The sequence below is a fragment of the Bufo bufo genome, chromosome 4 (genome assembly GCF_905171765.1).
Source record: "Bufo bufo chromosome 4, aBufBuf1.1, whole genome shotgun sequence".
In the NCBI taxonomy this organism is placed as follows: Eukaryota; Metazoa; Chordata; class Amphibia; order Anura; family Bufonidae; genus Bufo; species Bufo bufo.
Genome location: NC_053392.1, coordinates 452,465,565 through 452,491,758, shown reverse-complemented (window position 1 = coordinate 452,491,758; position 26,194 = coordinate 452,465,565). Strand labels below are relative to the sequence as shown.

Here is a 26,194-nt window from a genome sequence, read left to right as displayed (position 1 = left end):
AGCAGACACTTAGTATCTACTTAAGTAGACAGCAAAAATAAATAGCTAGCTAATTAAAGCAACAGTTGCTACTGCCAAACGGCTGTTACTAAAGAAAATACACCTAACTAAGCACACCAACGGTCCACTGCAGAGAGTTTTAAATTAATTTAAGTAGGTTAGTTATAAGTTTTCACCATTTATTAAATATAGGAATAATAAAAGTTCATTTTTACAAAAAAATATCACAAAACAAAAAATGCGCACGTCAAGAGTAGGCAACCAGTAGTCTCAGACTAAATGTAAAATACGTCATATCGATAGACACTCAAACCTATCATGTAGGCAATAAAGCCTTGGTGACTCCCGGTGAACCATCTTTTTCCGCTCAGCGGGCAACGTCCCAATCCTTTTGAATTTTGTCAGGAGGGGCCCGTCGATGCTCCTTCGGCAATTCAATTAGAATGTCCCAGCTTTGTAGCACTTTTCTACCTTCATCTACGGATTTTATTATGTGCATGTCCCCCAAATGGTGTATCATAAGGCGTACCGGGAACCCCCATCTGTATTGTATCTTAGCGGATTGCAAGGCAGATGTAATAGGGAGCAGGGTCCTTCGGAGCCTAAGTGTAGCAGCTGACAAGTCCGCATATATTGATACTTTGTGGTAGGGAGCGGGCAGCCCGCCATTTTGTCTGGCAAAGGACATTAGTTGCTCCTTAGTGGAGTAGAAATGAACCGTGGCGAGAACATCTCTTGGGATATTTTCCTCTAGATGCCTGGGGCAAAGGGACTCTGTGTGCCCGATCAATTTCTAGATCTCTGTCACTGCAATGAGGCAAAGCACTTTTTATCAACGCCTTCACATAAGAGGGGATATCTTTGGCCGCAACAGCCTCTAGAATACCTCGCAGCTTGATGTTGTTACGCCTGCTGCGGTCTTCCAAATCCGCCATCTTGTTTTTGATTGCCTCAACTTCTGCTTCTAAGGCATAATGGGCGTCAATGAGATCATTATGAGAGCCCGCAAACTCTCCAAATTTGCGCTCAAGATGTTCTGTTCTGTCCCCAATGTCCTCCACCTCCCTTCGCAATGGAGCTACTAAAGAGCGCATATCATGTAAAAGAGAGCGCCTCTGGATTAAAAGCATGTCCCTCATAACAGTGTCCGTCAGGGCCATATTATTAACTGGCAGCGCTAGAATCTCTGCTTCTCCTGTGTCCGGTGGGCCCCCTTGTGCTCCCAGAGTACCTGCATTAGCAACAACTTCTTCGGATGATCGGGTACCTGTCGGAGTATGTGGAGGGTCTACGGGTCCCACTGACACTTCTCTCCCGGTATCTTGGAATGAGGCTGTCTCGTCGCTAGCTTCCTCCTGCCCGACATCTAAATTGTCCTCATCTGGCACCTTTCTCGGGGAAGCTCGTATCTCCGACCCTTTTTTAGAGTCTGAGCCAGTAGCCGAATGCGGGCCTTCCGCACGCTCACGTGTCACGGCATTACTGTCCCCGGCGCCATCTTGAGAACTTCCCGCTTCTCTCGTGAAGTAAAACTTCGTCAGTTGCGGGTGCTTCATTATTTGTTTTTTTCATCCCGTCATGCTCAGGTAAGGTTCCGTGGCTGGTTCCTCCACTTTTGGGTGGTTCACCGCGAAGTTAGTCGGTATGTAAGTCGCTGGTTTGTAGTGCTATCTCCGGAGCTGAAGCACACTACATCCGCGCGCCTCGGCAGCCAGACCACGCCCCTTTCATTTCTCTTTTATCATCTGCCATGTTCCAGTAAAGGGGATGAAAATTAAAAACCCGCAAAAAAAAAAAATATAATTTCACCTCCATTTTGCGTTAATTCATGTTTGAGAAATGAGGCCAACATAAACTGGACACATAGTTAATATTAATTAAAGTTTTTAGGAGGTATGACTGTCTGTCTTCAAAGGATAGAAATTCAGAATTTTAAAAGTGCAAATTTTGTTATTTTATTATTCTAAATAAAAACAAAATCTATTGACCGAAATTCAACACTAACATAAAGTACAAAGTGTCACTAAAGAATCTCAGAATCGTTATATCACATAAAATAAATCCTGTTAATTTGAAAAATTGGATTATGTCCTTAAAGTATAACTTACCGTATTTTTCGCCCTTTTAGACGCACCGGCCCATAAGACGCACCTAGGTTTTTGAGGAGGAAAATGAGAAAAAAAAAAATGTTTTGCCAAAAGGTGTGCTTTTGGTGGGTTTTGAACTAATGGTGGTCTGTGGATGACACTGCTATGGGGGGGATCTGTGGATGACACATATATAGCATCTTATCTAATGTGTCATCCACAGATCCCCCATAACAGTGTCCCTGTGTAGTGAATGGGGGCCGGCATCTGTTTCTGTAATGGCAGCGGGGCCCGGTGCAGTCACTGTATTCTACTACACTGGGCCACGCTCACTGTAGTATAATCATATCTAACTTGTAGGTATTGTTAAACTATTCAAATCATCTGAAATCTAGCGCATTTACTACTGAATACTAACTTCATAGCAGCCAGGAGGCCGGGCGAGCGCTGGCAGCATGACTCACTACATCACGCACCTGCGCCGCCTGCTTTATTCATAAAGTGGGCGGAGCAGGCACGTGACGTAGTGATTTACGCTGACAGCCTCCTGACTGCTACGAAGTTAGTAGTAAGTACTGCAAGCGCTGCATTTCAGATGATTTGAATAGTTTAACAATTCCTACAGGTTAGATATGATTATACTACTGTGAGCTGGGCACGGTGTAGTAGAATACAGTGACTGCACCGGGCCCCGCTGCCATTATAGAACCAGATGCCGGCCCCCAGCCCCTCCTCCCTCTCAGCCTATACACCCGGCGGCCGCAGCATTCAACCCATAAGACGCACTGCTATTTTTTCCCCACTTTTGAGGGGGGTGGGGGAGTGCGGCTTATAGGGCAAAAATGTTTATTACTTTAACATCCCATGATATGACTTTAAAATCATCAATACATTTTTTAGAAATTCAAAACTCCCTGGAACATGAGATGTCCCACCCAGTAAAAAAAAAAAATACAATGTTATTTTTGGATACTAGAGATGCATGTATTTAATTCAAAATTGAATTCCAAAGAATACCTCACCTGTTTAGTCTCAACAGGGCAGACCGTGGTGTAAGCCAAAAGCACCTCTCTAGGTAGTGTACAATAAATCCAGAATAAAAAGCTAATAACATATACTCAAAGAGGATTGCTATATAACTTCTTCATGGAGACATGCACTATTTAAGATGAAATGAAATGCCAGAATGATTATTGAAAATTTGCCCAATATATTGGGGAATTAGAAAAATAATGGCCTTACTTGAAGAATCTATCCTAATGGCATTGTTTATTATTTCTGTATTCTAAAATTAACTTCTTTATTTGTTTTACATAGCTAATTGGAATTTGGTGCATTAGTGAATGGATGTCTGGTGGAAAATCAAAATCTCTCAAGTTAGTGGAACTAGGTCCTGGAAAAGGTAGTCTAATGGATGACATTTTGAGAGTAAGTGTACACGTGTATTTTAGATGTAGTAAATTTACAATTGTGCCTCAGTTAATGGATTTATGAAAGTGGTTGTCCAGCAGATGAAAAATTCTGGGTGGACATGTGTAAAGAAAAAAACAAGCAATACTCACTTTGCAATTCCCCACCTTAGATCCCCCACCTTCCTTGCACTGCTGGATCAACACTTACTGGGTCTCTCACTGTTGCCTGCCTGTATCTCAACATGCAGGAAATGCTCAGTGTTTGGGCGAGCAAACTTTTTCTGCGTGGTTAAGAGACACTAGAAAGTAGAGACCCATGGGGATTCCAGAATGTGTCAGAACAGCAGCAGAGGGGAATTAATGAGGTGAGCATTGCTTGTTTTATTTTTACAAATTCCATTAAAAGAAGAAGAAATCCCCAGTTATTAATGTATCATGATACCTGAAAGGTGCACTGGGCATTGTGTTGTTTTTACTACTTTACTATGTTCCTTGGCAAAAACTATATGATTCAACTATTACAATCCTTCTTACATTTGATGTGATATCTGCTAAATCCTTGGATTTACCATTTTCTATACAGTTGCTAAAAAAATTTTTATTTTTCTACAGGTCTTCAGCCAGTTTCAGCATCTACTAAATTCATGTGATATTTCTATACACTTAGTAGAAGTGAGCCCTAAACTAAGTGAAATTCAAACAATTAAGCTAACAGGAAAAAATATTGAAACAATATATGATGAAGATACTTCAGCCTATAAGAAAGGCATAACAAAATCAGGACTTGAAATTTCCTGGTACCATGATGTACAAGATGTGCCAGCAGGTAAATTTCACTGTGCTTAATTACAAAGTGTTAAGATTATATGCTGTACATTCACCCCTTTTTATGGCGGTCCTGAAGGGGATTTAGGCTGGGCTGCATGTTTTAAATTTGTTTTACTGTCCTGATGAAGGGGGTGATTCACCTGGAACGCGTAGACGAATTAAAGCAATTTTTTAACTATACACCTCATCTAAATGGTATCCTTGGCAAGTTTAACTTTTTTTATTGTAGATTTTTAATGTTTGTTTGCAGTAAATCTTGTTGGCGCACACCTCAGGGGACACTTCCATTTTTAACCCCTTAGTGACATAATTCATTTTAGCCTTAAGAACCAATAATATTGTCCCCTTTTGTTTTCTAGCAGTCCTAACTGTTTAATTTTTTCTTCAAATTTATTTTTTTATTTAGCGAGATTAGTTGTTGTTTTTTAGGAACCATTTTGAGGTATATGTAGTGTATTAAATAACTTTTATTTTATTTTTAGGAGGAAAGATTAAAAAAACAGCAATTTTTACATTATTTTGTGGAATTTATTTATGGCATTCACTGTGGTAAAAATAACATAACATTATGTACGTCAGTACAATTATGATATTGCCATATATCTATATATTTGTTTTACTATTTTTCCTTTCCTCCTGCTGTCATTTAATTTTATATGAAAGCCTGGATTGCCAGCATTCAAACAAAACCAATTCCATGCTTCTAGCTTCTACTATTCAGGAGATTTCAGCAGTTAAAGTAGCCCTCCCCATTCCACAGTTAAGTACTTTTCCCAAAGCTCGAGCTCAGCTAGGTAGTTAAATGGTTAAAAAAGGTTAAAAAAAAAAATATATATATATATATATATATATATATATATAAAAAAAATTTGCTATTGAAATATCCATTGAAACAATGCTTTCAATGGAAAAAAATCGCAAAACTAAAATCTCCACATATTTGGTATCACCGCTTCTGTAACAACCTACACTATGCAGTTATCATGTAATTTATCTCGTACAGTGAACGCCATAAAAAAACAAAATGACCAAATTGATAAATAGCAAAATGATACCAATGAAAACTACAAGACCTCCCACAAAAATCAAGCCCCCACAAAGCTCCATAGAAATACAAATCTAAAAGTTATGGGTCTTGGGATGCGACAATGCAAAAAACATTTTCTTCTTTAAAAAAAAAAATAAAGGGTTTTTATTGTGTAGAAAAGTGGTAAAACCTAAAAAACAAATCTACATGTGTTTAGTATCACTGTAATTGTACTGACCCTGAGACTAAAGTTATATTATTTATGCTGAAATATGAACGCCTCAAAATTTATAATGTAAAAGCTCAGTGGCAGTACTGCTGTGTTATTCTATCCCCCTCCCAGAAATAGTTAATAATAGTTAATAAGTAAGTTATGTGTACTGTGGCACTATTAAAAACGACTTGTCCTGCAAACAAGCCCTCATACGGCTACATAGACAGAAAAGTAAAAAAACTATAGCTCTTGAAAGATGACGATCTAAAAATGAAAAAAATCTCTAACGGTGATCAGTAAAAAGTTCAGTAACGGCCAAAACAGAAAACAGTCTTCCTTACCCCCATTCTTTACCAGGCCAATTTTTCTGTTTTAGCAATGGGCCTTTCTGGCAAATATCTATTTATTTCTGAGCCGACCTACATGTATTTGATATTATTTTGCACAGGGCACCTTTCTTTTGTGATCATTTTTATTTTATTTTACCTTTCTTATAAAAAAAATTCAGTTACAAAAGGTTTCAAGACAAAACATTTCTAAAACCATTTCTAAAGCCAATGACGTATGTTTTTACCATGAAAATGGACGCTATTTGTGTAATTTACCTACTAGCTGGGTCCACCGCAATACTTCAAAAGATTAGAGTGCAGTTTGGATTTTGGTGGCCTATTTTTTGTTTTCTGCTTCTATAGCATCGTTATTGGCGTAAAGTAGAACTGGCTTAGTTGCCCATAGCAACCAATCAGATTTTACCTTTCATTTTCCATAGGGGCAACTAAGCCAGTTCTACTTTACACCAGTTTGATAAATCTCCCCTATGTCTCTAATTTATCAAGCAGTACAGATCCACCTCTGATTTCACCTTTTACAATGCATAAGGAAATTTGTAGAAAATCTGCAAAAAATCCAGTCAGGGAGTTTTCACAAATCTACCATCAATGGCCATCTAAACGTTGTACAAGCATGCCAAACCTACCTTTATGTCATTTGGCTCTTTATCCAGGAAAAGCACTTTTAATCCTATGAAAAACAGTTCCCAAGTGCCCAGCGGGATGATCTTTGCTTTTGAAAGTGCCCAAGCTCACCGCCCTTTCATGCAGTCTGCTCCTCCCCTAAACTCCTAAGGTTTATTTTCCACTAACATGCTGATACAGCACTTAACTGCAGTGTGCTGTCTGCATCTCCCTGAGAACAGGAAAAAGCTGTGGAAGCTTAAGGGAGGAGAACACAGAGCGGGAAGGGTAGTGAGCTTAGGAAGTTTCAAAAGCAAAGCCCACCCGCTGGACATTTTGAAACCATTTTTCATAGGATTAAAAGCACTTTTCCTGGACATTCAATAAAGAGCCAATGTTCTGATGGCCATTGCTGGTAGTTAGATTTGCGAAAACAAACTGTACAAGTTGTATTTTCTAATGACCTCATTAAATATGGCATACAGTTTAGTTGGAAACGTGAAAAAATGCCAAATGGGATGGAATTGGAGAAAAAAACACAATTCCTCCACAGTTTTACAAGTTTTGTCTCTATGGCGTTCCCTGTGCGATACCACATATATATATATATATATATATATATATATATATACAGTACAGACCAAAAGTTTGGACACACCTTCTCATTCAAAGAGTTTTCTTTATTTTCATGACTATGAAAATTGTAGATTCACACTGAAGGCATCAAAACTATGAATTAACACATGTGGAATTATATACATAACAAACAAGTGTGAAACAACTGAAAATATGTCATATTCTAGGTTCTTCAAAGTAGCCACCTTTTGCTTTGATTACTGCTTTGCACACTCTTGGCATTCTCTTGATGAGCTTCAAGAGGTAGTCCCCTGAAATGGTTTTCACTTCACAGGTGTGCCCTGTCAGGTTTAATAAGTGGGATTTCTTGCCTTATAAATGGGGTTGGGACCATCAGTTGCGTTGAGGAGAAGTCAGATGGATACACAGCCTAGTAGTCCTACTGAATAGACTGTTAGAATTTGTATTATGGCAAGAAAAAAGCAGCTAAGTAAAGAAAAACAAGTGGCCATCATTACTTTAAGAAATTAAGTTCAGTTAGTCAGCCGAAAAATTGGGAAAACTTTGAAAGTAAGGGCTATTTGACCATGAATTAGAGTGATGGGGTGCTGCGCCAGATGACCTGGCCTCCACAGTCACCAGACCTGAAACCAATCGAGATGGTTTGGGGTGAGCTGGACCGCAGAGTGAAGGCAAAAGGGCCAACAAGTGCTAAGCATCTCTGCGAACTCCTTCAAGACTGTTGGAAGACCATTTCAGGGGACTACCTCTTGAAGCTCATCAAGAGAATGCCAAGAGTGTGCAAAGCAGTAATCCAAGCAAAAGGTGGCTACTTTGAAGAACCTAGAATATGACATATTTTCAGTTGTTTCACACTTTAAACTCTCTATCTCTGTGTACTCCTGCCCCTACATAGGTTAAGGGGTCAATCTCATCCGTAGCTGTCACGGTGGATTCACCAAGGAAACAGAATTACCGGTAAGTCTAGATACGTTTTTTTACAAATAAATAAAAAATATAAAAGTTCAAATCACCCCCTTTCCCCAAAATAAGAATAGAAAAATGCACATCATGAGTATCGCCACATGCAAAAACACCCGTACTATCAAAACATAAAAGTATCAATCCCATACGGAAAAGGGCAAAATTGAAAAAAATTGTCAAAATGGCTATTGGCCATTTTTTGGTAGCTTCTCTTCCCACAAATTTTTTTAATAAAAAGTGATCAAAAAGTTGTACACACCCCAGAATGAAAATGAAAAGTACAGATCGGCCCACAAGAAATGAGCTCTTATACAGCTCAGCACACAAGACTACAAAAAAGTTTTAGGATAGGAGTCAGAAAATGACAAATTTATTTTTTCAAGTTTTTTGTATTTTTTGTTTCAGCATCAAAACGCAAGGAAAAGTATACATATGTGATATCGCCAGATTCGTACTGACCTGGAGAATGAAAATCACAAGTCAGTTTTACCGCATAATGAACGCTGTAAAAAATACCCAGTAAAACTGTGGCAAAATTTAATTTTTTTTTTCCAATTCCACCAACTTTGGAATATTTTTCCCAATACATTTTATGCAGTATTAAATGGTTGCGTTGGAAAATACAACTTGTCCTGCAAAAAATAAGCCCTCATACAACTATGTGAACTGAAAAATAAAAAAGTTATGTCTCTGGGAAAGCGGGGAGCAAAAAAAAAAAAAGAAAATGCAAAGTAAAAAAAAACTCCAGGATAGAAGGGGTTAAATAAGACACCCACACTTTAGTGAAGCAGATGCCATAGCTGCTGGGTTTTTGCTGATTTAAACATCAGAGACTCAGGGCTAATGTCTGCGAACGATAATGCTCATCACAGAAATTTAACCCCTCAGATGACTTGGTCAAATGTGACCACGGCATCTGAGCACTGAAAACCCAGAAGTGCGCTTCTAGGTGTGAAACAGCTCCCCTGCATGATAATCTGTGTATGCCGTTCCTTCACTCTGATGCTCTGAGTCTCTCTGAAGAAACCCAGCATATCGTAGGTGTAGTTCCTATGGAGACCTGCAGGTGTCAGGGCTTCATAGCATAACAGCAAATGGAGTTTACAATGCAATGCTAATAAACCGTAATGTAAGATAAAAGCAATCTGAAGATCCCATATTCTAGCCCCTCTAGGGGCACCATAGGCATCGCCACATCTTTAAACTCCCGTACTGTTAAAATGTAAAAATATTTATTCCATAAAGCGAACGCATAATGAAAAACAATTATCAAAATGGCCATTTTTTTTATTTCTTCACCTCCCCCCCCCAAAAAAATTGAATAGAAAGTTATCTAAAAGTCATACATATGCCAAAATGGTATCAACAAAAACTACAGATCACCCCGCAAAAAATGAACCACTACAGAGCTCTGTAGACATAACTAGAAAAGAGTTCTGGGGTTTAGAAAATGTATTTCTGTCCCAATTTTTTTTTTTTCAGTATTAAAACACAAGAGAAACTATATAAATGTAGCTTCGTTGCAATCAAACTGACCCAGAGAATTAAGGTAATATGTCAGTTTTATAGCATAGGGAATGCCTTATAAAACAAAACCTGTAAAACTGTGGTGGAATCTCATTTTTTTCCCAATTCCAGCCCATTTGAAATCGTTTTCCATCTTCCCACTACATTTGTATGCAACAATAAATTATGCCTTTAGAAAGTACAACTTGTCCTGCACTTGTCCATTATATGGCTGTGTGAATGGAAAAATAAAAAATGTATGGCTCCAGGAAGGCAGGGAGTGGAAAATGAAAACACAAAAACAAAAAAATTTCCGGGGCTCAAGGGGTTAGCTGAGAATGAAATGTAATGTTTTATGATTAGTATTTTATATATAAATATTGATATTTATTTTTCCTTTTAGGGTATACATTCTTCATAGCACATGAATTTTTTGATGCATTACCAATACATAAATTACAGGTACTGTTGTTTTTTTTTTTAACCCTTTTTGAACCTGACTAAAATAATTACCTAATTACCTTTGTTAACTAAATTGAAACATTTATGAGCTATTGAATTTTTTAGTAATGAAACAGAGAATGCACAATGTGCCTTATTTTTCGCAAAAAGTCTATTTGTTAAACTGACCTTGTTTCATCATATAGTAGTTCCAAAGAGTTAATACTGGTGCATATTGTCCAGGGCAACTATTTAAAGTTCTACAGTACGTTAAACAGTAACAACACATACTATAGACTCACCAGGATGTTTCCAGCCATGGCATGCGTTTTGTCTTGTGTCTATCATACACGCTATTTATCCTTGCTCTTCTGTCTCTAGAGCAATGTAGTTCATCATGTGATCCAAACACCATTAGGGCTCATTCACATGACCGTAGGGTCCCCATGCTGAGAAGTGCACTGTATGTCAGTGCAGACCCACTGACTTGAATCAATCCGCAATCCACATAATACGGCAAAAGACATGTCCTATGTTTTGTGGTGTGGAAGCAGACGGAAGCACTTCTCAGTGTTTCCGTGGGCTTCCGATCTGCGCCTCCGCTCCGCAAAAGATAGAACATGTCCGATCTTTTGCAGTATGTTGCGGATCGTGGACCCATTCAAATCAGTGGCTCTGCATCCACAGAACAGAGTGCACATGGCTAGTGCCTGTGTATTGTGGACCCACTGTTTGCGATACGAGCACAGATGCCTACGTTTGTGTGAATGGGGCCTTATGCACACTTACATCTCTTGTCGTGGAACTGCAGCTATCGATTATTTTAGTAATCAAGCGATTAATCGAGTACTCTAATAAGAAAAAACAGCCAGCCTCCCATGCCATTAGTCCGCTCCCCCAGTGCCGTCAGCTCTACCCATTGTCATGAACTCCCCCATGCCTTCAGATCCCCGCAGAGCCATCAACTCCCCCATGGCTTCAGCTCCCCCAAGTGCCATGAACTCCCCCATGCCATCAGTTCCCCCACTCCCCCTCCTAGGCATAAGTGCCCAGCTGCTAGGGGCACCACCCACTCTCCACAGCTCTTCCATCCTCTTCTTCACACGATGCACTGGGTCCTGACGGGAGACCACGAATCGGTGAGTAATAGTAAGCACTTCCTTCACTTGCGCCCCGCGGTCACATATTACAAACAAATCCTCTATGCAAAAAATTTGCATTGAGGATTTTTTGGGTTGAGTTACTCAATTCATTTGAATAATCGTTTCAGCCCTACTCAGAAGCCTTGAATCTTGGCTCTAATCATGCTCATGATTGGATACCTGATTAACATGGATGTAGTGCATGTGTGATGTGAGGCCCAGATGAAGGCTCAATCGGGCTGGAATCATTCTGGTGAAATGATTTTATGGGTTTATATTGATAAGGAGAATTGTCCGTTCTCCTGGCATGTTTGTTTTCGTAAATACACTGACTTATACATAGCTCATAGAGGTGTGTCCCTATAAAGTCTTACACTGTCAGAAGGGATTGGATAGGGGTAATGTGAAGGGACACTGTCCCAATTTGTTGTTATGTTGTGAATTTATTCATACATTTCTACAGGGAATAAAAGAGGAAATGCTGCAGCGCATTGTTCAGGCCGGGGAATGGTCACTTAAGTGGTGATGTATTACAGCCACCTGGATCTTGTTTTAAAGCTGTATCCAGAATTGCAGTGTTAGATGCCATAAGATGGGCAATACATGCATGCACCTTTCACTGGCACCTGTTTAGAATGGCTGTATTTTGGACTGTATAGCAGCTAGCACAGTGATCCCAGTTCCAAAGTTTAGATTGTCATCTTTAAAAAACAAGACCAAGATTGTCAGTCTAGCTGAACTGTAACCTAAGCAATCCCCAACCCGAGCCACACACACACCAAACACCAATCGTACAAAACAGTATTGTCCTTTTCTGTCTGACCGAGGATGGTTTGGGCTGATCATTGGGGTTTTAAAAAGGATGTTCCCATCTGGGACACTTCATGGCATATCCACTAAAATAGCATTTCCAAAATAGAAGAGTCAGCATGCTCACAAAAAGACAAGCACTAAAAAGTTATAGAATACAGCTCACGCAGATACCATCAACATGTGTCCAACAATGTTTTTCACACTTTTCATTTTGTGAGTACTGTAAAACCCTTGTGTGTGTGACTTATCCTATTATAGTGGTTTTTCACTATTTGAAGTGCACGTCTCTTGCTTTCTCTACAGGATTGCAGGAGAGCAAAATGTGATTAGTTATTACCATTACCATTGCTGCCCTGATTGACAGCAGCATGAAAAAATTACAAAATGTCATGTGTAGACAACAAGTCCAGCCTCGCTATATCTGTGCTGCCGGTGTCGCTCTATCACTTTGGCAGTGATCAGCCCTGCTAACTGTGGAGCTGGTCAGCCTATCAGGGAGCAAGGACCCTGGACCAATCCGTATCGGCATCATGTGCTTCTTGAAGGCAGGGTAATTAAACCGGCAACTGTTGGCCATAGTTACGTGTGATTTCGTTTTCCTGCCTTACATGCTTAGCTTGTGTTTCATGTGGATTCCTAGACATCTGACCTGCTGGCTGTTAGTGACTTCACCTCTGCTGATTCTGTTTCTGATGTTACCTCCTAGTTTTGACCCCGCTAGGTATATTGCTCTGTTTTTTTCTTCCTTTGGTATTCTCTGTCTGACTTCTGCTTTTTGTCTCCCCTAAGTAGGTCCTGTGCACTTGGGTTAGGGACCTTCCTCTATTTTAAGGCTGCTGTTTAGAGAAGATTGTCCAACTAGTTAAGGACGGTGGTGTAGGTAAAGGTCAGGTCTGCACAGTTCCTTACCTGATATGACATCATCACATGCCATACCAAAAATGTAACTGTGGTGTTTCCTTTTATCACTTGGATCCAAAGGAGGCTTTGGTGGACCAGATGCAAAGTTTTGCTCAGCTGGTCTAGGATTTTACGAAAATGGCCATCACCAGGAGACTATTGACTCTTCACCTCTTGCGACTGCTCCCTCACAGCTCCTTGAACTCCAAGTTAAATTGAGAGATAATTTTACTGGAGATAGGAAGCAATTTGTGTGTTTTAGGTAGAGTTGAAAATTTATTTTTCTGTCCTAGACCACACTCATCAGTGTCAGAACAGCAGAAAGTTGGGAATATTATTTCTCTGCAAAGGAATGCCCAGGAATGGGCTTTCTTCCTTTCCCCCAAATCTCCTGAGCTGTCATCTGTAGATAATTTTTTTCTGCTCTTTGTTTACTGTATGACGAACCTGATAGGGCTGCATTTGCCAAGTCCAAGCTTGTCTCGCTTCATCGGGGACGTAGACCTCTCAAGGAATATTGTATTTTTTTGACTTGCTTAAGATTTTGTTAGTGAGCTACCCTCCACAAGAGAACACAAGAAAGAATATTCTGCCACACTTGTTCCAAATTTCAGTCCAGATTTGCTGTCCATCCCATCCAAGATATCTGTTCCCAGAGATGATCCTATTCAAATGAGCACTAGTATGTCTCCTCAAGACAGAAGGAACATTCAGAGGTGCAAGGAGTTGTGCTACTATTGCGTTGTTAGGGGTCATGCGTATGGACAATGGTTGTGGAACAACAGTGCCAAGTAACCGGTTTGACATTGGGCCAAACCCTTGCTATGGGTCAGTGACCAGACAGCTACCTCCTGGGATGGTCCCTCGGAATCAGAAACTCTGGTGCAAATCATCCGGGACACAGGTGTGGTATGATACAGAACCAGAACATAGGCAAATCAAAGGCAAACAGACGAACAAATCAGGGACCCAAATACAGACTTCATGCACTTGGAGATACAGGCTATAAGAACGGACGTCTGGAACTAGGACTCTTAAAAGGTCCTATTACTGATATGTATTTCTTATCATTCTTGTAGATTTGCTTTTTTTGGGGGTTTAATTTGAAGTTTTCTGTTTAAATGAGCATTCCGTTACTTACTTTCCTTGGTCCTGTACAGATCACCTCTGTAGATACTACACCTTTGGCCAAAGGTATTATACCACTGATAGTTCTACGATTATTGGTGCTGTTCAATCTAAGGTTTGTTTTTTGTCATGGAAAATTTGCCAGCTCACAGGTATTCCTTGGCTCCAGGTACAATGGCATGCAAAAGTTTGGGCACCATTGGTTAAAATTACTGTTACTGTGAACAGTTAAGCAAGTTGAAGATTAAAAGGCCTAAAGTTAAAAGTGACACATTCCCTTCGGATAAACAAAATATTTTTTTATTTTGACCTTTTATGTTTTCGAAAATAACAAAAATGAAATGGACCTGAAGCAAAATTTGTGCAGTCTGCATGGTTAGTACCTAGTGGCACCTTTGGCAAGTATCAAAGATTGTAAATGCTTTTTGTAGCCAGCCAAGAGTCTTTCAGTTCTTGATTGAAGGGTTTTCATCCATTTTTCTTACAAAAGTCTTCCAGTTTTCTGAGATTCCTGTGCCGTCTTGCATGCACTGCTCTTTTGAGGTCTATCCACAGACTTTCAATAATGTTCAGATCAAGTGAATGTGAGGGCCATGGTAAAACCTTCGGTTTGCACCTTTTGAGATGGCCTATGTTGGATTTTGAGGTGGATTTTGAGGTGTTTTTAGGATCATTATCCATTTGGAGAAACCATCCTCTTTTCAACCTAACCTAAATTCTGTGCCCTTTTTTCTCCAAACATACCTTTTGCTCATTGTGGCCAAGAGTTCTGTTTGAAGTAGGGCTGCAATGAGTACTCGAGTAATTCGACACAAAAAAAATCCTTGATGCAAATTTTTTGCATTGAGAATTCGTTTGTGTCATGTGACCACGGAGGGGGATTGAAGCGATTGCAGGAGCCAGCAGTCTCCATACCAATATGACAATCCCTCAGGCAGCTGCTTCTCCTATATATACCTCATGTGAGAGCAGCGATAACAGGCCCGTGATTGGTTAGTGGTAAGACAAATGCTGATTGGCCATAAACAGATTGAGGGCGGGGCTTAGCACAGCCGGTAAGTGTCGTTTCAGGTCAGTGTGGCTTGCTGTACATTTCTTGGGCTGGTGACTCCCTGCAGTGCATCACCCTGTGTGCTGTGTGGGCCCTAGTTGCTGTCATGGGGTTGTCACTGTTACTGCCTGAGGTAGGTGATGCTTTGTGTTTGCATTATACAATAAGCTAATGTTAAAGAAGCAACCTGTGGCCTTAAGTGCACTAAAAATCTCAGCAAGCCCTCAGCTATTTATGCCATGCAGACACTGAATAGATATTGTATTGGGGGGGGGGATTGTTGCCCCTTGCAGTATAAGGTCACTATTTGGCCCACCCCATGCAATATAATGTCTCCTTGGCCTCAGCCACCCCATGCAGTATAATCCTCCCCATATAGTATAATGTCACCTTGTCCCGAGCCGCCTTATACAGTATAATGTCACCTTGTGGCCCCATGCAGTATAATGTCCCCTTGTGGCTCCATGCAGTATAATGTCATCTTGAGGGCACTGGTGTGGGGGAGAGCTGATGGCACTGAGTAGGGAGAGCTGAAGGCACTGGGGTGGGGAGAGCTGAAGGCACTGGGGTGGGGAGAGCTGAAGGCACTGGGGTGGGGAGAGCTGAAGGCACTGGGGTCACTGGGGTGGGGAGAGCTGAAGGCACTGGGGTGGGGGAGAGCTGAAGGCACGTGGGAGTGGAGATTATGTCACTGGGGTGGGGGAGAGCTGAAGACACTGGGGTGGGGGAGAGCTAATGGCACAGGGGGATAGTAGAGCTGATGGCACTGGGGGGAACTGAGCTGATGGCACTGGGGGGGAACTGATGCACTTGGGCTGATCGCACAGGGGGTAACGAAGAGTGTTGGGGACTGATGGCAGGGGTCTGATGTGTTTTCTTATTAGATTACTCAATTAATCGTAAAAATAATCTGTAGAATACTCTATTACTGAAAAAATTGTTTACTGCAGCCCTATTTTGAACCTTATCGATCCACAGGACTTGTTTCCAAAAGGCATCAGGCTTGTTTAGATGTTCTTTTGCAAGTTTCTGACACTGAATGTTGTGGTGAGACTCTTCCATGAAGACCATATTTGTGCAGGTGTCGCTGAATATTAGAACAATATACCACAACTCCAGAGTCTGCGAAGTCTTCCTGAAAGTGTTTTGCAGTCAAGCAGAAATTCTTAGTTGCCTTTCTAGCAATACTATGGTCAGCTGTCTCTGAAATGTTTCTTAGTCTTTCAGACCTTCTCATGACCTCCTCTGTTCCTATTAATTGCCACTTCTTAATCTCAAACTGAGGAAGTGTCAACCAGAAAACTCTTTTATATCTTCTTACTAGGGGTGCACCGAAATGAAAATTCTGGTCCGAAACCGAAACCGAAAATTCAGGATGCCCTTGACCGAAAACCGAAACCGAAACTGCCTTTTTGCCCAAATACTTTTAAAATACTTTTTTTTAATGATTTTATTAATAATTCTTTTTCATGAATGAAATTCATCTGTGGGTGGCGCTGTTATGGAGAGGGGGATCTGTGGGTGGCGCTGTTATGGAGAGGGGGATCTGTGGGTGGCGCTGTTATGGAGAGGGGGATCTGTGGGTGGCGCTGTTATGGAGAGGGGGATCTGTGGGTGGCGCTGTTATGGAGAGGGGGATCTGTGGGTGGCGCTGTTATGGAGAGGGGGATCTGTGCACTGTTATGGAAAGGGGATATGTGCACTGTTATGGGCATAACAGTGCACAGATCCCTTTCCCCATAACAGTGCACAGATCCCTTTCCCCATAACCGTGCACAGATCCCCCCTCCCCATAGCAGTGCCATAGACCGATCCCCCTACCCATAACAGCCCCGGCCCTGCTGCTCACAGCATCACTCACTGCATCTTTATTTTACCTTACAATCGTGACGCTCCAGTAAGAACTCTGCAGGCAGAGTGGAGGGCGGCGTAACGTCACTTACTCACGTGACGCACCTGCTCCGCTCACTTTATGAATGAAGGAGGCGGAGCAGGCGCGTCACGTGAGTAAGTGACGTTACGCCGGCCTCCGCTCTGCCTGCAGAGTTGTTAGTTACTGGAGCCTCACGATTGTAAGGTAAAATAAAGATGCAGTGACAAAGTAAACCGCCCGCCCGCAGATGGTGGGTGACAAATCCCACACTCCATATTTTCGGCCGATATGTAACAATATCGGCCGAAGTGGATTAGGTGCATTTTCGGCCGATATTTTCGGCTGCCGGAATTTCGGTGCACCCCTACTTCTTACAGCATTCCCCTGCTTTGTGGCCCTCAACCATTTCCATTTTCAAGCAGCTGCTTAGAAGAACCTTTGGCTGCTGTTTTTTGGGATAAGATAATAGGAGTATTGGTATTTATAAAGCTTTGAAATTTGCATCACATGGCCTTTCATATGATTGTGAACAAGCCTTAACCCTAAAAGGCTATTTAAGGTCTGAGCGCTCAAATCTCCTTGGGTTCCCATAGTTTTGCAAGCTACACCTTTCCTTTTTTTCAGTCTAAAATTGTAAAAGTGTAATTCATCTTTGAATTTAAGAGCACACCACTATGTCACATTATGCATTTTTGTATTCCAAAGCTTCCAAAAATTCCCCCTTATTGGGGGCAGATGGTGGTTAAACACACACAGTTGTAGGATAAAAAAAAAAAGTTGGCTTGTTGGTGGACCAAGTGTAACAAAATTATGCCTTGACGGGGTCAGAATGCCTGCCCATACGACACACACAAGTTTTATTTGGCAGAAGAAAAAGTGGCTCGTTGTGAACAAGCCTACAAATATTACAGTTTGGATGTAAGAAGAGTAAGGTATTAGAGGCACGTGGCCATATTAACAGCAGCAGAAGAAGCATAGGATTGAACGTACAAGGCAGTAGATCGTCTGTCTATGAGTAGTAGTAGAAGTGGTAGTAGTAATAGTGGCAGATGCGTAGCATTACTTATGTTGGCAGTAGGGAATTAGCAGTAAAGAGTAGGAGCTGCGGAGATAGTGACAGCAACAGCCATATGGTACATGTTTGTAGGCAACAGCAGTAGTATGGAACATGATGGTAGGCAGGAAGGCAGACAGCAACAGTGGCAAGATGTGGCACTGTCAGCAAAGCCAGATCTATTCATCCTCCTGAATCCAGGTTGGCCGCTTCTAAATGTAAGACTGCTTCCTTGCTGTCCTACATTTTAGACTTTTTTCTACGCCTAAACCAAAATGGTAAATGAGATGGGCCTGTTGGTCCGTCCCCTTCCCCACACATGCCACGCCCACTTTTTTAGACCTGACACGTGGGGAGAAGTCACAGATTGCGGCGCAATCTGCACCAGAAATACGACTAATATAGCCGTATTTCTGGTTAATAAATGACCCTCTTTATTTTAAAACCTAAATGCTTATTTTACTGAAATCCTGTTAATATTTCACTTGCATAACACATTGTAGAAGTTGGCCACACCCATACTCTACAGGAAATGTTGAGGATGTCGAAAAAAATCATTCTTTTTGTAACATTAAAGCTGTTGTGTTACTTCACCAAATGGCATTTTTCATGTAGACAAAGTTAGTACAAGGCACATACTAATGTGTTATGATTGTCCATTTTGCTTCCTTTGCTGGTGTAATTCATATATCAATCGTATTATACACTGCTCGTTTCCAAGGGTTACGACCACACTGCAATTTACCAATGGTGACCATGCTTGCACACTATAGGAAAAAGCACCGGCCTCTCTGATTGACGGGACCGTGGGAGTATGCATAGGCATGCATGCACAGCAGCTCCTATCCTGGCCACCACATATCTGCACTGAAGCGGTAGCTGTAACCCCTGGAAGCCAGCAGTGTATAATGCGATGGAATGAATCAAGCCAACAAATAAGGCAATATGGATATTAACAGTACATTGGTAAGTGCCTTGTATTTACTTGGTCTACATGATAAATGCCATTTCCTGAAGTGAGACAACCCTTTAAAGGGGTTATCCAAGTTCTCAAACTGCCCACCTTATGTGCCGGGCTCCTTATAGGTAATATACTAAGGCTACTTTCACACTAGCGTTCGGGTGTCCGCTCGTGCGCACCGTTTGAAGGGGCTCACGAGCGGCCCCGAACGCATCCGTCTGGCCCCAATGCATTCTCAGTGGAGGCGGATCCACTGAGAATGCATCCGCCTGCCAGCGTTCAGCCTCCGCTCCGCTCATTGAGCGGACACCTGAACGCTGCTTGCAGCGTTCGGGTGTCCGCCTGGCCGTGCGGAGGCGAGCGGATCCGTCCAGACTTACAATGTAAGTCAATGGGGACGGATCCGCTTGAAGATGACACCATATGGCTCAATCTTCAAGCGGATCCGTTCCCCATTGACTTTCAATGTAAAGTCTGAACGGATCCGCTCAGACAACTTTCACACTTAGAAAATTTTCTAAGTTATAATGCAGACGGATCCGTTCTGAACGGATGCAAACGTCTGCATTATAGGAGCGGATCCGTCTGATGAAACATCAGACGGATCCGCTCCGAACGCTAGTGTGAAAGTAGCCTAACCCCGCTTCTGGTCCCCGCACCGCCTCTGCTGCTTCTCCCTGTACACGGATGAAAACATAAGTGTGATTTATATTACACAAACTTTATATATGTGCACTGTAATACTTATGCTTTGTATTTATACTATATTACTGTGTATAAATCACAAGTCACACATTGTGTACATTCATAATATGTACAACAGACACGATTGTTTGACCATTGTTCACGGACTATAACTTTTCTCCATGACACTTGTGCCACATAGGAGGACACCTATGATAAAAATGGCATACTTGTATGATAGATGGGTTTGTGGCAAGTATAGTTTTCAATGGCCCTGGAACTTCAGGTTATATCTTAATGTAAATGCACGTATGATGATGGTAAATGTTGCCATAGATAGTTTTCACCACATTAGAGACCTTTCTAATGCATTAAATAGGTTATACCATGATTGATGATATTTTGGTGGCTATTCAAAATTTTTAATTACATGCAGTTACAAAAGTATTCAGATCCAGGTGCTGGTTTGATCAGTGTATGTGTTTCATGGCACAACCCTTTTAAATAGACTAAACCAGTTTCACAGCCTAATTTTCAGTTTTGTATTTTTAATAGAAAACATCAGATGGATGGCGAGAAATATTAATTGACATTGATCCAGAGGTCCCAAACAAATTAAGATTTGTTCTTGGTTCTAGCATTTCAATGCTCGCAAGAACATTTATTCAGGTTTGTTTTTCTTTTTATGCAAAAATTTAAAGGGATTCTGTCACCTGGATTTTGCCTATAGAGCTGCGGACATGCGCTGCTAGATCGCCACTAGCATGTCCGCAATATACATTCCCCATAGCTCTCAGTGCTTTTATTGTGTCAAAGAAAACAGATTTTATTTATATATATATATATATATATATATATATATATATATATGTGTGTGTGTGTAAATGAGGCAAATAAGGTGCCCAAGGGGCTGTTATTAACGTTTCTGGTGCCCAGCCACACCCACTGTGAAGAAGCCCAGCACTGCCCGCATCCTCTAAATCTCCACCTTGCTGCCCGACGTCACAAAGTTAGAGCGCCGTAATCTCGCAGCTAGCGCATACGCAGTTCGTTCCCTGAGGCTGATGCCAGCACAGGGAAGGAACACTATGCCGGCACTGACATGCGGCGTACTCGCACATACACGAGATTACGGCGCTCTAACTTTGTGAAGTCGGGGAGCAAGGAGGAGATTCGGAGGATGCAGGAGGTGCTGGGCTCCTTCGCAGTGGGCGTGGCTTGGCACCAGAAACGTTAGTAACAGCCCCTTGGGCACCTTACTTTCCTCATTTACATATATATTGTTTTGACACAATAAAAGCACTGCGAGCTATGGGGAATGTATATTGCGGATGTGCTAGTAGCGATCTAGCAGCACATGTCCGCAGCTCTATAGGCAAAATCCAGGTGACAGAATCCCTTTAATGTGATATTTTCCTGAGAACTGTATTGTGTCAAAGAAAATGTGCCAGTAGAATCTCACTTCATTCTACATTTGAAATGCTGGATTTTATTGTGAATTACTTCCAGATTGAATTTCAGTTTTGGAATTATTGATCATGTGAATAATCCAGTCTGAATCTTGGCTATCCCCAATCGTGCATTGAATGGAAAGTGGAATTATTCTTGGTAGTCTTATGGCCTTACAATAATGGATTGTTTTTAATGAATCACTCATGGTAATTATGTAATAATTATACATTGGTTTTGGAAAGCTAGTGAACCCTTCAGAAGTTTCTATATATCTGCATACATTTGACCTAAAACTATATAAAAGTCGATTAACCAAAATCAAATGAGTAAAAAATATTACACTAAAAATAATCCAATATCACATGTCTGTGAGTATGTGAAACTTTGCTTTCCATATCTGGTGTGACCCCTTGTGCAGCATTAATCTGCAACTAAACGTTTCCAGTAATTGTTAATAAGTACTGCACATTGCCTTGGAGAAATTTTAACCCATTTATCCGTTCAAAACAGCTTCAACTCTGTTATGTTGGTGGGTTTCCTTGCATGAATTGCTCGCTTAAAGTACCTCCGCAACTTTTCTGTTGGACTAAGATCCGGACTTTGACTTGGCCATACCAAAACTTTAACGTTATTCTTTTGGAAGAATGACTTGTGTGCTTAGGATCATAGTCTTGATGCTTGACCCACATACTCTTGAGATTTAGCTCACGGACATACTGTATGTCCTGACATTTTCCTTCAGAACTTGCTGGTATAATTAGGATTTCATTTTTCCATCAATGATGATAAGCCATCCTGGTCTAGATGCAGCAAAGCAGGCCCAAACCATGATAAAACCACCACTGTGTTTCAGAGATAGGATGTGGTTTTTATTTTAGAATGCATTGTTTTCCTTTTTCCAAACATAGTACTTTTATAGCAGTTCTATTTTTTGTGTCATCTGTCCACAAAATATTATTCCAACAACCTTCTAACTTGTTCAGGTTAATTTTAGGAAACTTTAGATGGGCTGCAATGTATTTTTTGGGAGTAGCCGCTTTCTCCTTGAAACCCTGCCATACACACCGTTCTTGTTCAGTGTCTTCCTTATCATAGACTCATAAATAGGGATGAACGAAGCGAGCTTCGGATCCAAGATCCGAAGTCGCATCGCTTCAGAATTCGTTTAAATGCTGTACAGAGATCATTCAAATGTATCTGCTCTGGCGAGGACAAGTGAGTTTCACAGAAGTTTTGCTAGACTTCGTGAATAACTTCGGGATATGATTTTTGAACTTGACTTCCATTTTAAAAATTGGTTCTAAAGGCGGCTTTGGTACCAAGGTACCAATCGGTACCGAAGCTGACTTTGGATACCTCTTGGAAAATGGTTTTAAGTTTCATAATAAAATATCAAAGTTATTCACTTTGCCCCGCCGGAGCTCATACATTTTAATGCTATATGGAGTGAGATCTGCATAGAGCATTAAAATGAAGCGACTTCAGATCTTGGATCTGAAGCTTGCTTCGCTTATCCTTACTCATGAACATTAACTTTAGCTAATGTGAGAATGGCCTTTAGTTGCTTAGATGTTAACTGGATTCTTTATAACACTTGACTTTAATTGTACCTTCAAATTATCAAATTATTATTACCTCCCAGACATGATATAGGATCATAATCTATATATATAAAGAAGGACATATGTATATGTGTGTGTATGTATGTATGTATGTTCCGTGATCACTCAAAAACGCAACCATCGGTTTCAACGAAACTTGGTGTACACATCCCTTGCTACCTGGAAAGATATCTTGTGGGGGTCATACGCCTCTACACAGCAGCTGCATGGAGTTTGTATGCTCCAACTGTTTTTGCTAGACACATATTGCTCTGTAACTCAAAAACCCATTGATAAATTTCTACTAAACTTGGTACACATATCACTTACTATGTGGGAAAGAATACTGTGAAGGTAACATGCCGGTACACAATGAGTTTTTATTTGTCCCGACGTCTGTCTGTCTGTTCTTTATGAGCGACTAAACGACTGGACCGATCTTCACCAAATTTGGAAAACAGATGCATCAGGTGTCCGAGAAGGTTTTTGTCATGCCCTGCTCAGACGATGTGCGGAGGTCTGTCAGATTAGCTGCACGTGTCTAATCATTTGTTTTGTTTTGGAGTCGTGCTAGACCCGCCTCACTTCAGGTGCTCTGGATGGGGTCATTGGCTTAAATTACTTTCACTCCCAGGGTGCCGTGCGGGTTATAGAAATCAGTCTAGCCTTGGAAGCAAGGATTGTCTGTTCCAGCTCAGATAAGATAAGTTTGGTTTCTGTTTTTGTTGTTTGCTGTCTAGGCTGTTTGTGTGTCGTCTTTCCCCTCCAGGTTCTGAGGGAGCAGGCTGCCCCTATTCCCCTTTCACCATCTCAGGGATTCTAGGGTATTTTCAGCCCAGGCACAAGGACACATTATTCCTACCTTCAAGGTCTGAATGTGGGCTTATCAGTGTAGGGAGAGAAGTCAGAGATTTTCTAGGAGGTGACCTTTCCCAGCTTCTCGCCTAGAAACTTGTTTGTTGGTTTATCTGTGTATCTGAGATCCCGTCCGCCGTGACAGTTTTAGACCGGGTCTCAGCTCTCTTGGACGTACTGTTCCTGAGATATTCCCAAAAATGACCTGCATTAGTCAATACAAGCCTGCAAGTCTTTCTCTTCATATCCTAACTGCCGTACACACGGTCACATGTCCCTTATCAGCCAATAAAAGCTCGCAGGCCCTTAGTATCCACATACACACAGTTTTACTCCAGGTAGCCATAACAACCCAGTCATTTTTCTTCACTGCTGTAGGTCAGCTTTAGGCTAGGGCTACACGACGACATATGTCGCGTGTCAAAAAGTCTCATGACATTAGGGCGTATACACTGCTACATGTGTCGCGCGACATTGATGTTGCACGATAATTTTTATAATGATAGTCTATGGTGTTGTACTGTGACATACTGCGACGCGACAGTCGTAGAAAAATCTATCTTGGATGGATTTTTTGCGACTGTCATGTCACAGTATGTCACATGTCACAGTGCGACACCATAGCCTATCATTATAAAAATTGTTAATACAAAATGTTGCGCGACACATGTCGCCGTGCAGCCCTAGCATTAAAGGGGCAGGGCGCTGTGGAGGTCGCTGTTAAAGGGGTATGCACTGTGGATGTTACTGTTAAGGGGCAGGCCGCTGTGATGGTCCATCAAGTCCAACCATATTCTTACCATACAGTGCTGCATAAAAAAAGGGGGGGGGAGTACTGCCAGAAATTTACTTAACTGTATGTGTGTTGTTGTCCTGTTGTTATTGACTTTCCTGTAAGAATATTGTATAATGATTTTTGACAGGACAGAAAAGTTTCTTTAATGTTAAAAAAAAAAAAAAAAAAAAAAAAGGTGGATACATTTTAGCATTTTTATCTTGGTACAGAACCTTAAAGCGAACCTTTCACCAGGATTTCACCTAATAAACTATTACCAGTACCTTTATAGATTATGCTCATTCTGTTTAAATGCATTCTTGTCCCGCTTTCCTGGGATGTATATTGATGAAAAAAACGACTTATAAAGTCCTTGTCTCCATCTCCTGCAGTCACGGTGGAAGTCAAGGGGGTAGCCCTTCCCTCACTCCGGGCTGTAACTCCCCTGCCCTAACCCCTCCTCTAACTAGTGTAACTGACACCCGGCTTAGTCGCCGGGACCGCGCTTGTACTGGCGGCGCATGCGCCGTTGGTCTCAGTAGCAGCGCGATCCCGTCTATCGCGCGGACTGAAGCGCGATCCTGTAAGTGAATTGCGCATGCGCCGTCCATCCCCGATGCCTCCCTGTCTTCTATTCAGGCGCGCGCCTGAAGAACAGAAGACAGGGAGGCATCGGGGACAGACGGCGCATGCGCAATTCACTTACAGGATCGCGCTTCAGTCGCGCGATAGACGGGATCGCGCTGCTACTGAGACCAACGGCGCATGCGCCGCCAGTACAAGCGCGGTCCCGGTGACTGAGCCGGGTGTCAGTTACACTAGTTAGAGGAGGGGTTAGGGCAGGGGAGTTACAGCCCGGAGTGAGGGAAGGGCTACCCCCTTGACTTCCACCGTGACTGCAGGAGCTGGAGACAAGGACTTTATAAGTCGTTTTTTTCATCAATATACATCCCAGGAAAGCGGGACAAGAATGCATTTAAACAGAATGAGCATAATCTATAAGGTACTGGTAATAGTTTATTAGGTGAAATCCTGGTGAAAGGTTCGCTTTAAAGGCCCTTTCACAAGGCAGTATTTTGATCAGTTTTCTAATTTAAAAAATGTATTAACCAAAATGCAGACAAGTGGAAGATTGCCCATAATGTGATACAGCACTGTTATAAAATAATGAGAGATAAGAAGAAATGAATCGCACATCCACTGCTAATGCTATGATCTCATCCCTGCATTTCTGCAGGAGACAGCACTGAATAGCGCATGTGTACTACCTCCATGCTACATGCTAAATGAGGCATTTGTGTACATTTTGATCAAAAGGCAATAAGCCCACTCACCACGCCAAGGTTGCCTCTATGAGTGGGTCCTAACCTAAAATTGGCGCGGCGCTGCACGGCGACCGCCAGCGCTGTGGCGCCATCCCGGCCAGCGGCGGGACCCAGTGGCCAAACAGCACCCCTGCTGCTTGACCATGCCGTACCTAGCTCTGGGTCCCACCAGCCAGCCAGGAAAACAGCACAGCGGCCCCCACGCAGCACCACACCATGTGAACAGTTGTCAAGGCTCACCTGCTCTGAAGCTCACAGGAACTCCAACTAAGAGCATGATAGCCTAATTTAACCCCTACTACTGAATACTAGGCTAATTAAAATCACCTGGCTAGTGGAAGGAGTGCAGATCCAGGGACAGAGTTCTTTGGATAAAATAATGAGAGAGAAGAAGAAATGAATGGCACCTCCACTGCTAATGCTATGATCTCATCCCTGCATTTCTGCAGGAGACAGCACTGAATAGCGCATGTGTACTACCTCCATGCTACATGCTACATGAGGCATTTGTGTACATTTTGATCAAAAGGCAATAAGCCCACTCACCACGCC

The 26,194-nt window shown here is 41.7% G+C and overlaps 1 protein-coding gene across 2 annotated transcripts in view; it reads left to right on the top strand.

Annotated features, from left to right (window-relative positions):
- Window positions 1-26,194, top strand: part of NDUFAF7 (NADH:ubiquinone oxidoreductase complex assembly factor 7) — a 205,408-nt gene that overhangs the window by 72,241 nt on the left and 106,973 nt on the right. For both annotated transcript variants that reach the window (XM_040429431.1, XM_040429430.1), the window contains 4 exons: window positions 3,405-3,515; window positions 4,112-4,325; window positions 9,991-10,049; window positions 20,190-20,303. In XM_040429431.1, the coding sequence (XP_040285365.1) occupies window positions 3,405-3,515; window positions 4,112-4,325; window positions 9,991-10,049; window positions 20,190-20,303 (498 nt within the window). The remainder of the gene's footprint in view (window positions 1-3,404; window positions 3,516-4,111; window positions 4,326-9,990; window positions 10,050-20,189; window positions 20,304-26,194) is intronic.